Source organism: Pongo pygmaeus, chromosome 13 (assembly GCF_028885625.2).
Source record: "Pongo pygmaeus isolate AG05252 chromosome 13, NHGRI_mPonPyg2-v2.0_pri, whole genome shotgun sequence".
In the NCBI taxonomy this organism is placed as follows: Eukaryota; Metazoa; Chordata; class Mammalia; order Primates; family Hominidae; genus Pongo; species Pongo pygmaeus.
This window is the reverse complement of record NC_072386.2, coordinates 44,816,502-44,834,140: the sequence shown is the minus strand read 5'-3', so window position 1 is coordinate 44,834,140 and position 17,639 is coordinate 44,816,502. Positions and strand designations below refer to the sequence as shown.

The following is a 17,639-nucleotide window of genomic DNA, read 5'->3' as shown; positions in this document are numbered from 1 at the left end:
GGAAAGTATCTAAAAGCTTCAATTTTGCCTGCGTAAACTTCAACCTCTATGACTTACATTTTAAAAACCCAACAGCACAAGGGATGCAACAAATTACAATTTAAATGTAATTCATGGTTGAAATGCCACATGAATATGCTCTGGCTCCCAAATGTCAGTTGCTGAACCACAAACCGATTCTTAATGATCCCTTGGAAGCTGTCACTAATTTTTGTGAACCACAATGATGGCTTCTAAAGGAGGACTACAAACCCCTGGAGACCAATAACTGGGGATAACTTCGAAAGCTTTTGGCTCTCTAAAACACCCAAGGATAAGAAAATGCTTCCTAGGAAGGGATTTAAAGTGAAAAAGTAGAAATATACTGAGTGCTTGAGAGAGAAGATAAAACAATTGCAATTCCTACGTTTAAATCCCATACCATAAATAGAACTTCTCAAGGACCAAAAGAAATGAGAAATAACAAGGAAATGTATGTTTTAAAGAACCAAATGCAATAAGCATGTGATCTTAAGGCCAGCATTTTTAAAAATGTGAGATCAGCTCTGAATGGAAACTAGGTCTCTGATCTAAAAAACAATGGGCAGAAAGATTTACTCTGCTTCTGTTTAGCATTTTTATCAGTATAAGATTTAAGCAGAAGCCTGAGTCTTAAAAGTTTAGATTCTAAGGCAGGGTTCCCTAAATAAAACACCTTCCGTGCTCAGTGTGAAAGAGTCCATTGGCCTGTGGCCAAACCAGAATCTAAATGCCTAGTCATTCAAATTAAATTTAAAAACAGAAGCAAAACAAAAATTAGCACTCCACAAAACATATTTTAAGGCTGGATCTGGCTCCAGACTAAGAGTTAATGATGCTTGAATTAAAGATAGGAAAATGGAAGAAGGCGGAAATGCCAAGAAGTGGATGTTGTTATTGATAATTTTTTATATAACCAGTATAAATGTAATCACCTGCCTAAAAAAGAAAAAGAAGACCCTTTATCCCTTTAAATCATTTTCAGAAATGTCTGCATAATGAGTTGAGTTTCATTCCCTCTAATGCCTAAATGACACCTTGTAATAAATTACCAGCTTTGTTAAATAAGGTTTTAACTCCTCTGGGCCCCTCAGACACCATTGATATACTGACCACTACCTTGTTGTCTGAAGAGAGCTAATAGAAATAGACTGTCAGAGAGTAGACCAAACAGAAAGGAATAATTGTAAACAGAAGCAGAGAATATTAATGTGGTTTCTGTGATATAGGAAATGTTGCAAGAGCCTTCTTTCTCCCTTCCTTACTGGAATTTCGCAACGGGGAAAAATGTCTGTGATATCTGCACGGATGACTTGATGGGATCCAGAAGCAACTTTGATTCCACTCTAATAAGCTCAAACTCTGTCTTTTCTCAATGGCGAGTGGTCTGTGACTCCTTGGAAGATTATGATACCCTGGGAACACTTTGTAACAGTAAGTTGCAAATGATAGCTTGGAGTCAGAATTTCTTTTTAGATAAAGAGATTAAATATGTTGCCTGAAAGGCCCTTCATTCTACTAGAGAATTCAGACTAAAATCTACTTCTATTATAGAGAAACAGTGTACCAGGCATTCATTAAACACCTAGAATATTCAAGGTACTCTATAAGTTGCTCCAGGGGAAACAGAAAGTGCCTACACATTTTTACACGGCCTTTCTTGAGTAATTTGGTCAATATCTTCCTAACTTTCCTATTTTGGAAATGTCTAGTTGTATAAACTAATCCTCTTAATTTTCTTAGCACTACTTAGTAGTCATGTGTCTTGTGTTGGAATTTCACAGAAAATGTTTCCTAAGAAAATATGAAAAATAGGGAAAAAGCTGGAAATGCTCTGGGAAGAAAAAAAAGAAAAGAAACAAACCAAATGTATGCTTGCAGTTATAAAGTTAGAAAACAAAAGCTGATATGGGGGATAGTTTTCAGAAAAGGAGTATATTGTACTGATGTCTGCCCCCTAGCTGCTTTCCAGCTCTACCAAAGTGAACACAATAAGAGAACGCCTAATCAGTTGTCCCAGCATCCTTTCTCCAGTGATCTGAATGCCACCTCTGTCACAGGTCAAGTTTCTGCCACATGTAGATCTCTTCCTGAGCTTTCTGTTCTCTTCCTTGGATCATATTATTATTTGTGCCTGTGCTAGTAACACAAGGTTTAATTATTAGACACCCCCTACCTCATCTTATTTTTCTTCTTCAGGCGTGTATGGCTCTTTTGATTGTTCTTCCATATAAAAATAAGAGTTATGTGAATTTGTTTTATTATTATAATCACCACATATTTATTCTACATATTTTATGCATCAAGTATTAAATTATTTTATGAACTTATATAAGAAATACTCTAAATAAATCGGGAAGAATTAGATATATATTTTCACCATTAGATTATTTAGCAATGTATAGGAATAAGAAAAGTAATAATATATGAAAATTTCCTCTGTAGAAGTTTAAAACTTAGAATAAATTTGTATTTGTTTGGTATGCTGAATGCATGATCCCACCTTGTGGTAGAGAAACGAAACTGAGGATCAGGATGTCTGCAGATACCAAAACGTTTATACTCTTTCTGACCAGGCCATTGTATTTTGGCCTGAGAGTTTTCTAGACATTTCCCAATCACCCTGATGATTGGATACCAAAATAAAACACAGTTTAAATGAGTAAATACAATCATAGCACAGGAGGGGGAAGAAAGAGGAAGAGATTTTCTTTTCATCATAATTTTTCTTGTCAATTAATATAACAAGTCTCCTAACTCAGACACATAGTCTCATGACAAATTGAAGAATATTTATTTTAGGTTAAAATATTTTTAAGATTATCCCTTGTCTCACTGCAAGAGATAAATAGCAGACATTTTATTTATAAGGCAAAGAAAAGGGAAAAACTATCATTTTATTGAACATATATTATGTATCTGATATGGTATGAAATGCATTGATGTAGTATCCTATTCAGTCTTCGTAACAATTCTCTCTTCTATTACCTTTCTTCTTTAATGATCTTGTCCATTTCTGTAGATCCACTCATCATCTTTTACTGGAGACCCACATGTTTCCAACTTTAGATAAAACCTTCTTTAAATATTGCATACCCGTGTCTTCACATGCTTGTTGCATAGTATTTCTCCAATATTCAAAATTAATGCACCAAACTTGGTGGATTGAAAATAGTTAATATTTTATTGCAGCTAACATTCTTCCAGCCACCAAAATACCATCTTTGAATCAACATAGAAAAACACTGTTCTTTATTCACAATACTTCTCAAATATATTTTCTTCTTCAGACATGTGCAACTTTCCATTTATTTTTATGTGGAAATTCCACAGGACTTTGGTCCATAGGATGTTAGGTGCAATGGCAGAGTTTGCCCATATGCAAACAAATTTAAGAATCACTGGAATAAAAAATAAACTGATTTATTTTTTATACAAACTAGTTTCTTTACTGTCAGCATTTTCTACTATGGAACTCTGTGAGGGCAAATTAGAATGTAATGTTTTGAAACTCAAGTAATTAATATTTGTTTCTTGGGATTTATTGATAGCTTCCTGAGTAGTAATCCCCAAAACATCAGCTTGAATTGATAGTTTAGCTAGTGATGGTGAAAGTTTTGGGTGATAATGTACACTCAATAAATAGTTTCCAATCCCAACTGAGGCATATGTTTTGGTTACATATTATATAAATTTCATTATGCTAACTTAACAGGTTCTGATTTTTACGTTAATTATAAAGCATAGAACATGGGAGGCTTTCTGAATGAAGGAAAAGGAATATGAGTTGAAGTTGTAAAATTATCTCTCACTAGCTTAGTGGATTATTTTGCTTGTCCCTCTACGGCACATATATTCCTTTCTGGAGACCACTGGGACAGAATGATGCAAAATTTTCCTAACCAATCACCTCTCCTCCCACCCATCTAAGGTTTTGACTTCTCTCCACTTCCTAATAAATTACACATAACTTTTTTATCTTGATACTTGATTTTTTTTTTCACAATATAGCTCTGGTCTAGCTTCTTTTCTTTCCTACAGTCCACTACTCTCCTGGCACATACTCCAGGGAACTATTTCCCAAACAGGCCCCCCACTTTTTTTTTTACAGCTAACGTGATCTTTTCCATATAATGACAGGCACCAAACAACTCTTCAGCACCTATTAAATGTCAGGTACTGTGCCAAGTCCGTGGGATACAAACTTTTTTTTTGTTATAGATAGGAGGTTTTGTTATAGACAGAAGAAAGTGTATCATCTCTTGCCATTTCCTCTGCCTAAAATATTTGTCTTGTAAAATTTCTTTTATTTCACCTATGAAAATTTTTCTTAATCCTATGGGGCTTTTTGTAAATCTCTCTTCTTTATAAAGCCTTTCTGGAGATCTGACTGGGCAGGATCTCTCTCTCTCTTTCCCTGCTCCCTCCCACCATCTCTCTTCTTTAAGGCTCCTATCATATTATCTATCCCTAGTATCACAGTTCTTTGTTTGTTACTGCCCTTCACAAAGTTTCATTATTTCTCACATTAATGCTGAAAAAGTTGAAAAATGTGTGTTGGTTGACATATGTTTCACTTTCCAAAGAAATATAAGTTTTTTTTTCTTATTTCTCTGAAGGTTTAAGTAGACAGCATTTGCATACAAAATATCACATCTATGTGACATACAGATTTTAGTGTAGAACTAGGTTTATGAGATTATTTTGGCAAAATTCAATTTTCCATGGAATTTTCATTTTAATACATTCTTGTGAAAGAAGCATATATTGATTTAATAAATATCAAGACCTGTATCTGTTAGTGTGATTCTTTTTTTTCCTTCAGATACTTTTATGTATCTAATATCTACTCAATTCAAAGAAGTGGGACATGGTAACTTAGATTTTCTCATTTTAATGCTACCAAGTATGCATTTTTAAATTTTCTCTTCTACCAAGGAAAACCTATATTTCATATTCATGCTATGTATAAAGTTTTAAAGAGCAGCGATAAGACCTCCAAACATTGTGTAAATGTTTGCACATCCCATTTTTTTCTGCAGGCACTGAGAATGGGCCAATTAGGAGAAATCCAGCTGGAAATGTGGCCAGACCAATGGTGCAACGTCTTCCTGAACCACAGGATGTCGCTCAGTGCTTGGAAGTTGGTTTATTTGACACGCCTCCTTTTTATTCCAACTCTACAAACAGCTTCCGAAACACAGTGGAAGGCAAGTAAATGAAATCAGTATTTTGAAAAGATCTAGTTATCAGAGTAAACTGAATTATTCAAAAGCAAGTTTCTTTGAGAAGGCTTTGAATAGTATATTAATCCCGTGTGTTTATGTGAATGAGATTGTCTATTATGATACACCTGCTCGAAAAAGGAACTTTCTTAAAGAGAAGAGTCCAGCCATGAAGCTCTTTTCATTATAGGTGAAGCCCTTGGAAATCATGCTCCAATTTCTTAGACACCCAAAAACTATTTAAATTCAAATTTCTGGTAGCTAGCTGGCCAATATGTGTAACTATATCAAGGTCTCTAGCATTGGCAAAAAATATTCAAGACTTTGACAGTGTATTAAATTAGTTTACTTTTTTTTAAAAATAGAGTAATAATAAAATAATTCCAAACAATTAGTTGACACCGAGTAAAGCCTTGCTTGCGCATATGTTTTATTTAGGTCAGTATTAACCTGTAACTTTTTTCAAAAGTCTGTACAAATTCAAATTAGCATCTACTGATGCTTAACTTGGTTTTCCTTCTTTCACACAAAGTATTTTAAAGCTGAGGAAAGTGAGGTATAAACAGGTAAAATTATTATCACACGATATTCAGCTAGTTACTAACAGAGCATAGGTTCAAATTCAAATTTTCAAAATTCAGTGTCTTTGTATAATAAATTTTGATACCTCCAAATGATGCTTGATATACATATACATATATATTTAAAATCTTCAAAAGAATATAATTACTTTTATCTTATAAACTTGTTATTGTTAAATTTTTACCTTCAATATAGCATTGTCCATGTCTAATGCATCCCATCTTCCCAAAAAATGCAAATACATTTCTCTGCCCTATGATCAGAGATACTTGGTATATAAATCTAATAATTATTTTTAATTCTCTCACCTTTTAGTCTCAAAATTATATGCCATTTTAACCTATTTTTGATCATTTTAATAACTACCTGAATGCACTGATTTGAATATGATTCAATAAAAAATCACTATATTTTGGCTGATCTGTAAACTAAGGCCATCAGCACTGATTTTTTAAGAAATGTACAGATTGTGTCTTCTTAATGCCCAATCAGAAGACAATTACACTTATTTCCTGACAAAATGTATAAAAAGACTAGTGTCAAGCCACGTTCCATATATATCACAGACAGTCTTTAAATGTTTTTGAGTCAAATAACAATAGAATAGATGCTTGAAAAAATGCATAGGTGACTAAATAAGTGGCTACAACTATACAATTCATCTTAGATGAAGAGAGAACTGGTTAAAATATTTTAAATTCTGATTCCATTTTATAATGCCCAACCATTCCCTGACCTCAACCCTCTGCTCCTTCAACCCAATTGGACATCCTACGTCATAGACCCTCCATTTTTATTTATGACCTGTCTTATACCTATCCTTGTTTTCTCCCTTATATATGGAATATACATATATGTGTGTGTGTGTGTGTGTGTGTATATATATATATATGGAATTGAGATATTTATCAAAAGCTGTATAAATGTTTTGACAGTAGCTTTTCCCAATGTTTAAAACTAGCACAAAGATGGTAAGAAAGCCCTGCGGAATTGTAGCTTCACCACAAAAAATAGTTTTCCATAAATAAACATGCTGACAGTCATTCAAAAATAAGGTAGGAGGCTGAAGTAACATCTGGCAACTTAAGTTCCAAGACAACCAGAGCATTCTTCTCCCAATTGTGTCAGCAGTTTTTAGCAGAAACTGGAGATTTTCACTATCTTTATTCCCATGTAGAACAACGTCTGCCTTGTCAAATAGAGTGTCTATATATTTTGACTGGTATCCTTTGCAAGTCATTATTTTTAATCTGGAGGCTACATTTAGAATGTCATGCCACTAGCATAAAACTAACCTAGCTCTGGGTATAGCAAACAAATGTCATCAACCACAGGTACAGAGAAGCAGTGCTGTTATATTAAGGCAAAAATTGGCCTGACAAGCCTTGGAAAAGTTCTTTCCCAGTATAATCATTGCTATTAACTGGAAAAGTAAAATATTTGCAATAGTTTTACTATTCTCCTCCTTACTATGTGTCTAGGTTACAGTGATCCCACAGGAAAGTATGACCCTGCTGTTCGAAGCCTTCACAATTTGGCTCATCTATTCCTGAATGGAACAGGGGGACAAACGCATTTGTCTCCAAATGATCCTATTTTTGTCCTCCTGCACACTTTCACGGATGCAGTCTTTGATGAATGGCTGAGGAGATACAATGCTGGTAAGACATTTTCATATGTCTTTTGCATGCTCAGCCGAGCGGATTGTTTAGATGGCGTAGTTATCAGTTCAAGCTGAGCACTCAGCACATAAAAACACTTTCAAAATAAGGATAGCATAGCTGTAATATCAAGTCACTACCAGACATTCAATTCTACTTTGAAAATGCAGGCAAGAAGTCTCTCCAAATGGTTATTATAGGATGATATTTTTAACCATTTGCTGGGACTAACCAAATCATCTTTCCTAATTTTTGCTATGAAAAAATGGCTACTGTGTTTCACAAATTGTTCTTACCCTCATCTTCCAACATAAATTCTCATTACTTTTAAACATAAATGAGGAAAACCTTATAGAGCTCTTCTTTGATATCCCAAAAGACTAAAAATTGTATACCCATAATCCACAGTTCTTATTTTTATTACTTAATGGCTTCACACAAATAGAAATTGTGTTCCACTTGAAAAGTTAATGTTGGCTTTTATATCACACTATAGGAAATCTCTTCTAAGTTCATTTCAATGCATTCTTTAAAATACTATTTAAAAGGCCTCTTTCTCTGCCTTCCTATGCAGCTGAGAGGCTAGCATTATTTTTCAAACAATAAAAGTGCTTCCACTGGTTAAAATATCACAAATTTTCATATGTTGAAAGCATTCTAAATTTTGGCTTCTGTGCCTTTAGCTCATCACACACATAAACATGATATTGTAGCTTAACTACCTATTGATTTATGTATCCATTAGGCATGCTTTCATTTCTATGTGTGTATGTGTGCAATAAGGTCCTCTAATCTAACCTAATTAGGACCATTAATTGATGAAATTGATGAAAATAATTTGTTCCATCAAAAATTACTTAAGAAACAACTTACACATAAGCCTGTAACCGCAGCACTTTGGGAAGCCGAGGCAGGGGGATCACTTGAGCCCAGGAGTTTGCGACCAGCCTGGTCAACATAGTGAAACCCTGTCTCTACTAAAAATACAAAAATTAGCCAGGCATGGTGGTGGGCACCTGTAATCCCAGCTACTGGGGAGGCTGAGGCAGGAGAATCACTTGACCCCAGGAGGTAGAGGTTGCAGTTAGCCAAGATCACACCACTGCACTCTAGCCTGGCTGACAGAGACAGAGTTAGTTTTCAATCAGTTATGAGTTCAGTTATTGGAGTTTCATCTCATTTTCATGTGTATTTATACACGTAATGGCAACCATAATTAATTATCTATAATTTACACTGTCGGCTTTTTAAAAAGTGAAACAATAAATGAGTGACTTTTGAAATACAATATGAGGGCAAATATTTCAGCCATACACCTTTAACAAATCTTTCCAAAATGTTCAGTTTACATACTATAAAACAACATCCTTCTCTTTGTTTTACCGTCATGATGACCACTTTATGTTTGTTTAACTAGATTACTTTTATTACAGTAACGAGTAAACTCAAATTAATAGGTTTAGGAATTAACAAAACCAACTTTTGTTAAACATACACTTCTGGGAACTACATGGCAATGTTCAAGTTGTATTTATTCAGTTATTCACAATGCCGTGGGTGTTAGTAAATTTTTAGAGGAAACGGAGACTATTCAGTAACCTGGCAAGTCTCTTAAGTGGAGTTTTCTTTCACCTATGAAAGAAAGGAAAGATATTCCTTCACCCTGAGTATCTTGGCTGAAAATATAATTATTTCACATTGATAGCAAGTTGTTAAAGGTTCTCCAGCTTTTAACCTAAAGGTCATTGATGAACCAGAAAAATACCTTTTGAACATTTTTTTCTGACATTTTCTTTGTTTGCAATATGTGTAGCATAAGGTTTCTCAGTAACTTGAATTGTAGTGGGAAGAGAAGTACCGTAAATAAAAAATAGGAAACTACCCTGCAGCACATTTCTGATAAAATGTGGCCGTAAAATTATAGGATAGGTCAATGTAAACACTTGCAAATTGCATGAAAGCTAAGCTGAAACAATTAGCCTCCTTCTTAAATATTCCTTGTACCTGCCAATACCTTTTAGAAAGCAGTGTCATAAAACAACTGCGAAGAAGAGAAAGAAAAATTAGAAAGATTAAAAAAATTTATAAAACTGTCTGTAAAGCAAGAGTCTTGTTTAAAATAAGTCTAGGAGTGGAGGGATGGAATTCTTTTTCAAAGTGATTGAAAGGTTTTTACAAATATAGAAAGCTCTTTACAAATTGCAGAATAATAGAATTATTAGGCTTGGAAAGGAACAAAAATTATACTTTACAAATAAAGAAAAGTGGAGTCATTCAAATAGTAATGTCCATTACAGGTTCCTTTCATTAGACGTGAAATAGTACAATTGAGAGCATCCAAACTCTAGTTACTACCATGTTAATTTCAATTTACTAACATTTCTGATCTATATACACATTCAATTCAATTCCTTCTCTTTTATTTCAACTGAGGATTATATGAATTAAGTTTTGAATACAGCAGCCCAGAAGTTCAGTGTATTTTCAGAAGAAGCAGTTTATCCATTTCCAAGAGTGATCACTACTTTACTTTTTGAGCTGCGAGAGAAATGAAGTAATCACACATACACTTAAGTCTTTTCATATATATTATTTTCAAATCTACTATTTCCTGGTCAGTATTCAAGGTACCAGAAATACGATGGTATACAAAATTCACCAACAAATTTTCTTCCTGAAACTTTTCTTCCTGTTGATAAAATTTACAATAACCATATGTAAATAAATATACAGCATGTTAGATGGTGGAAGTCTCTGTAGACAAATAAAATCAGGAAATAGGATAGGAAGTACTGTGTAGATATACGGAAGAAGAATGTCCTAAGACAAAGGAACAGGGAGCCAACTGTGGCAGGAGTAGAGTGGGGTCTGGGGAGAGAATGGTGAGAGATAGTAAGGTCAAAGGGATAACAGGAGGCAGAGCCTGAAGGATACTGGAATTAACTCTAAGAGAGATAGGGGGCCATGGAGGATCTTGCATAGAGAAGTCACATGACAATCCAATTGCTATTGTTACTTTTACTATTATTTCTCCCCTCATTTTAATGGACAAAACTTTATCACACAGCTGAAGCTGAACTGGATTGAGGCTGGTCAAATCAGGGTTAAGCAGAAAACTAAAATGGGGAATTTAAAAATTTTTCTAAATTATTAATCTTGATATCTAATGTTAATAAACAATGAATTTATAATACACTAGAATGTGAATTACTTGAGAGTAGAAATATTGTCTCTTTTTTTCAATGCCACAGCCTAAGTGCCTAGACCAGTGTCTGGCACTAGTAGGTACTCGGTAGATTTTATCAGATAAATATTTAATTAGCTTTAATACATAGCAAATTTAAAGTCACAAAAATATCAACACTACTTGGCATTTCTATGATCAATTTTTCTTCAATCCAGATGCTGAAACACCCTTCCATGATTCACGGAATCACTGTACCTGTCAAGGCATTACACCTATAGCAAAGAGAAAATCTTATACTTAGATAGTTGTCTTAGTTTGTTTTCTGTTGCTTCATAACAGAATACCTGAAACCGAGTGATGAATTAAGAAACTGAACTTATTTCTTACAGTTATGAAGGCTGAGAAATCCAAAGTTGAGGGGCCACAGCTGTGAAAGCCTTACTGGTGGGGACTTTCTGCAGAGTCCCTGAGTCAGCACAGAGTGTCACATGGTCCAGAGGCTGAGTGTCTTAGCTTAAGTGTCTCCTCCTCCTTAATAAAGTTACCAGTTCTTCTCCCATGATAACCCATTAACCCATGAATCCATGAGTGGATTAATCTATTCGTTAGGGCAGAATTCTCATAATGCAATCACCTCTTAAAGGGCCCACCTCTTAATACTGCCTTATGTTCCCATTGGTGTCTGCCCAATCCCACTTCTAACTCTTTTTTTTGTGTGTGACATTCTATTTGGTGTTTAATTGTATCAACATAAATATAGAACAAAAAAAGAGAGAAACATCTTTTGCCACAAAAAATTTCATTCCTTTTATTCCAGATGATAGAAACTCATTAATAATATAAATGTCCATAGTTTATATCCACGAGGTATCAGGAAGTGAATAGAATTCCAGGAACTTGATTCAAACTTTTAAGTATTTTTTGCTAACAGAGTAAAGCCCTAGGAATAAAGCTAATATTGATTTCTCTAAAAGTAAACAGAAAAAATAAAAAATATTAACCAGAAATATTCATAAACAAGCACTGCCTCTAATAGATATGCCATATCTCAAATTTTAAATTACAGCTGATGCCACAGCAAATTACGGGTTTATGTTATCTTTGGCTTTGAAAAATACATTTAATGAATTTTATTCAAATTGCTTTATGTAATTTTTAAAAATTATTCAAGATCATCATAGGTGATGAAATACTAAAACTCCCCTGCTTTTAAACTCTCTTTTTTATTAAGTGGTATATTGGTACTGTATTCAAAGCATTTTCTGTTTTATGTAATTTCCCATCCTGCTGTAGTGAAACTTCATCTCTTTATTCAGTGTAAAATAAGAATAAAATTTTTTCACGTTCTCCTTGAATATGGGATGCCTTTAGCACTCAATAATGATAGGAATATTAATTTTATTATGTTTATTAATAAGTTGTCTTTGGAATAATTTAGATATATCCACATTTCCATTGGAAAATGCCCCTATTGGACATAATAGACAATACAACATGGTGCCATTCTGGCCCCCAGTCACCAACACAGAAATGTTTGTTACTGCTCCAGACAACCTGGGATACACTTATGAAGTTCAATGGCCAAGTGAGTGTTGAAAGTGTATTTTTACTGTGATAATTTCCAAAAGCAAATGTGTTATCTTTCAAGTAGAGTAATCACGGTATTCTGAAGCTATGTTTTCCATTTGGACTTAGAAACTTTCATTTGTGTTTTTATTTGAGAATAAGGGAAGGAATTTGATATTTGTTGAGAGTCCACACTAAGCTGATATTGACCTTATTGTACAGCACCCTATCTCATTTAATCCTCACAATGCTTTGGGGTGAGTATGAAAATCTTCATTTTACAAATAAGGAAGCTGAGGCTTAAATAGGTTAACTGTTACAGATTCACATTTCTAATGAGGGAAGAGAATGAGTTTGAGCTTAGGCCCATGGAATATGCCCCAATTTTTCTACTATACCATATTGCCTGCATTTATCTATCTTAAAGCAAAAGGGAGTGAGATACTCTTAGGTATTTTTCTGAGATTTCGAAATTCAAAAGTTTCTTGTTTAAATCTTATTCCCAACAAAGGCAGTAGGGCATAGTGGAAAAGTACAAGACTTATATTCTAAAATACCCGGGCTCCAAAGCCAACTTTATTGCTTACTAACCAAGTGACATGGGCAAGTGACTCAAACTCATTGAGTCATCATTCTCTCACCTTCACAAAATGAAATGGAAATAACAATGACTATCCCAATAGGCTCCACTCATTAAAAGAAATCAGGAAGTGGCTTCAAGGCCACGTGGCCAATATAAATATGAGGATTTCTGTTAAAATAGACATTTCTAAATTTCAGGTGTCCACTTTTTGGTGATAACTATTTTAATATTTATCTTTTTATTTTTATCTTCCTTTCCAAATAGGTCGGGAGTTTAGTGTACCTGAGATAATTGCCATAGCAGTAGTTGCCGCTTTGTTACTGGTTGCACTCATTTTTGGGACTGCTTCTTATCTGATTCGTGCCAGACGCAGTATGGATGAAGCTAACCAGCCTCTCCTCACTGATCAATATCAATGCTATGCTGAAGAATATGAAAAACTCCGGAATCCTAATCAGTCTGTGGTCTAACAAATGCCCTACTTTCTTATGCATTAGTATCACAAAACCACCTGGTTGAATATAATAGATTGAGTAATTAACTGTATTTTCTTTCACTTTGTTACCTTCTTTCTAATACAAGCATATATTAGAATTAAAGATCCAGGCATACTTTTCAAAGCTGGGAAGATCCTTTCAGAATCTTTTCAATGGCTTTTAATTTTCAGTTCTATTTAAAATGGTGAGTGACACTAAACTCCATGATATTTAAGGATAGTGTGAAGATCTTTGGCACGATTTAAAGGTTGAGTATATGAAGATATAAGTAAACTACTATGCTTTGTTTACAAGTAAAGGAAAATAATGTTTGATAGTAAATGTCTACTTAAAATACATGAGTGGGCATTTCTAAAATGTTAAAATATAAACACATTTCCATTCCTGGATATTTGTCAACCGATTTAAAGAAAACCACAGTTATTAATTAAAGCAAATTATGTGTAGTTATAAACAAATGAAATTTTGATTAACCTTTTCAAATTAATGTTCCAATTTGAAGACCAATCAAATATATTATTTAGTCAACATATACTATTTAGCCTCAGGTTCAAGGCTACAACAAAATCACCATCTTTGTCAAACTTTGGAGAGGGAAAATCTTCACTTTCTTAAGCAACAATGGATATTGACTGTGTTTGCCACTGTGTTTCCCTGCCTCTCAATTCACTGAAAAAGCAACTACCTATCCGTACATTTCACCTACTAATTTCTCTTCTAACATCTTAGAGGTCCACGGAGAAGGCATATGGAGAACATGTTTTATACTGCTCTATAAATAGTATTCCAATCACTGTGCTTAATTTAAATAGCGTTCTTTTATCATTTATCAGCCTTTTATGTATTTTCCAAGTAAAATATTAACATATTATTTCATTGGTCTTCTTTTATATCTAGTTCTATCTGAATGCTATTTTTTCCTTCTCTTCTAACATGAAATATATTTTATCTTTTTGATCTTGTGCTATGAAACAATCTTCCAAAGAACTGTATAAGGTGGTCATAGGTGAACATTTTAATTAAAATTGGTAAAAATAAATAATAACAATGGAAATCATGCACTATAGAAAATGGCTAAACTGAGATTCTAAATTCTACAAACAGAAACAAGTTTAAGTTACGTATCCCTGATTGGTTACTGGGTTTTCCTATATTCAAAAATGTTAAGGCTATATATACACAAGATAAACGAACAAAATATATCAAAGAGCATGCATATAACAATAGGATGTTTTACACTAGCGTTACTCAATTTATTCTCTTGGAATACATTGCGATTTGTTAAAATACAGTATACTTACAGCTTTTCAAAGAAATTACTGTGTAATGTAAGATGCCTTTTTATATAGAACATCAATGAAAAGAAATACCTCACTTTATATTTTTGTAGATTTACTAATTACTCATTTCAGAAACATTTATTAGGCACATACTAGATATCAAAGATTTCAAGTCACTATAGATTTGGAGAGAAGAAAATAAGAATTGTAAAATTGAGAAGGTCATGTTTGACTTGTGCTTCAAGGAATGCCAATGGATTTACCAAATATAAAAGCAGAGAAGGGCATTTTATTCAAAAGTGACAGCATGGACAAGGGCACAGAAGTTTAAAAGAGCATGGAACTTTTGAAAATATAAAATAGGTCAGTGTGGTTAAAGTATAGTTTTTATGGAGGGGAGTAAAAAGATAAATTGGAAATAAAACCAGAGTGTCCTATATGCAATTCTTTTTTTTAAAAATTCTATTAATGTTTTCTTTTTTTTTAATTTTATTATTATTATACTTTAAGTTTTAGAGTACATGTGCACAACGTGCAGGTTTGTTACATATGTATACATGTGCCATGTTGGTGTGCTGCACCCATTAACTCATCATTTAGCATTAGGCATATCTCCTAATGCTATCCCTCCCCTCTCCCCCCACCCCACAACACCCTGGTGTGTGATGTTCCCCGCCCTGCGTCCATGTGTTCTCATTGCTCAATTCCCACCTATGAGTGAGAACATGTGGTGTTTGGTTTTTTGTCCTTGTGATAGTTTGCTGAGAATGATGGCTTCCAGTTTCATCCATGTCCCTACAAAGGACATGAACTCATCATTTTTTATGGCTGCATAGTATTCCGTGGTGTATATGTGCCACGTTTTCTTAATCCAGTCTATCGTTGTTGGACATTTAGGTTGGTTCCAAGTCTTTGCTATTGTGAATAGTGCCACTATAAACATACATGTGCATGTGTCTTTATAGCAGCATGATTTATAATCCTTTGGGTATATACCCAGTAATGGGATGGCTGGGTCAAATGGTATTTCTAGTTCTAGATCCCTGAGGAATCACCACACTGCCTTCTACAATGGTTGAACTAGTTTACAGTCCTACCAACAGTGTAAAAGTGTTCCTATTTCTCCACATCCTCTCCAGCACCTGTTGTTTCCTGACTTTTTAATGATTGCCATTCTAACTGGTGTGAGATGGTATCTCATTGTGGTTTTGATTTGCATTTCTCTGATGGCCAGTGATGATGAGCATTTTTTCATGTGTTTTTTGGCTGCATAAATGTCTTCTTTTGAGAAGTGTCTTTTCATATCCTTTGCCCAATGTTTGATAGGGTTGTTTTTTTTTTATTGTAAATTTGTTGGAGTTCATTGTAGATTCTGGATATTAGCCCTTTGTCAGATGAGTAGGTTGCAAAACTTTTCTCCCATTCTGTAGGTAGCCTGTTCACTCTGACGGTAGTTTCTTTAGCTGTGCAGAAGCTCTTTAGTTTAATTAGATCCCATTTGTCAATTTTGGCTTTTGTTGCCATTGCTTTTGGTGTTTTAGACATGAAGTCCTTGCCCATGCCTATGTCCTGAATGGTATTGCCTAGGTTTTCTTCTAGGGATTTTATGGTTTTAGGTCTAACATTTAAGTCTTTAGTCCATCTTGAATTAATTTTTGTATAAGGTGTAAGGAAGGGATCCAGTTTTAGCTTTCTACGTATGGCTAGCCAGTTTTCCCAGCACCATCTATTAAATAGGGAATCCTTTCCCCATTGCTTGTTTTTGTCAGGTTTGTCAAAGATCAGATAGTTGTAGATATGTGGCATTATTTCTGAGGGCTCTGTGCTGTTCCATTGGTCTATATCTCTGTTTTGGTACGAGTACCATGCTGTTTTGGTAACTGTAGCCTTGTAGTATAGTTTGAAGTCAGGTAGTGTGATGCCTCCAGCTTTGCTCTTTTGGCTTAGGATTGACTTGGCGATGCGGGTTCTTTTTTGGTTCCATATGAACTTTAAAGTAGTTTTTTCCAATTCTACGAAGAAAGTCATTGGTAGCTTGATGGGGATGGCATTGAATCTATCAATGACCTTGGGCAGTACGGCCATTTTCATGATATTGATTATTCCTACCCATGAGCATGGAATGTTCTTCCATTTGTTTGTATCCTCTTTTATTTCATTGAGCAGTGGTTTGTAGTTCTTGAAGAGGTCCTTCACATCCCTTGTAAGTTGGATTCCTAGGTATTTTATTCTCTTTGAAGCAATTGTGAATGGGAGTTCACTCATGATTTGGCTGTTTGTCTGTTATTGGTGTATAAGAATGCTTGTGATTTTTGTACATTGATTTTGTATCCCGAGACTTTGCTGAAGTTGCTTATCAGCTTGAGGAGATTTTGGGCTGAGAAGATGGGGTTTTCTAGATACACAATCATGTCATCTGCAAACAGGGACACTTTGACTTCTTCTTTTCCTAATTGAATACCCTTGATTTCCTTCTCCTGCCTGATTGCCCTGGCCAGAACTTCCAACACTATGTTGAATAGGAGTGGTGAGAGAGGGCATCCCTGTCTTGTGCCAGTTTTCAAAGGGAATGCTTCCAGTTTTTGCCCATTCTGTATGATATTGGCTGTGGGTTTGTCATAGATAGCTCTTATTATTTTGAGATACGTCCCATCAATACCTAATTTATTGAGAGTTTTTAGCAAGAAGTGTTGTTGAATTTTGTCAAAGGCCTTTTCTGCATCTATTGAGAAAATCATGTGGCTTTTGTCTTTGGTTCTGTTTATATATTGGATTACATTTATTGATTTGCATATGTTGAACCAGCCTTGCATCCCAGGGATGAAGCCCACTTGATCATTGTGGATAAGCTTTTTGATGTGCTGCTGGATTCTGTTTGCCAGTATTTTATTGAGGATTTTTGCATTGATGTTCATCAAGGATATTGGTCTAAAATTCTCTTTTTTTGTTGTGTCTCTGCCAGGCTTTGGTATCAGGATGATGCTGGCCTCATAAAATGAGTTAGGGAGGATTCCCTCTTTTTCTGTTGATTGGAATAGTT

General features: G+C 34.5%; 1 protein-coding gene across 2 annotated transcripts in view; it reads left to right on the top strand.

The window, feature by feature from the left end:
- The window catches only part of TYRP1 (tyrosinase related protein 1), a 47,475-nt gene extending 32,752 nt beyond the window's left edge, over nt 1-14,723 (top strand). For both annotated transcript variants that reach the window (XM_063650423.1, XM_054501489.2), the window contains exons 4-8: nt 1,248-1,452; nt 5,061-5,228; nt 7,307-7,486; nt 12,112-12,258; nt 13,087-14,723. In XM_063650423.1, coding sequence (XP_063506493.1) covers nt 1,248-1,452; nt 5,061-5,228; nt 7,307-7,486; nt 12,112-12,258; nt 13,087-13,292 — 906 coding nt within the window. In that variant the 3' untranslated portion in view covers nt 13,293-14,723. The remainder of the gene's footprint in view (nt 1-1,247; nt 1,453-5,060; nt 5,229-7,306; nt 7,487-12,111; nt 12,259-13,086) is intronic.
- Nucleotides 14,724-17,639: the final 2,916 nt, after the last annotated feature.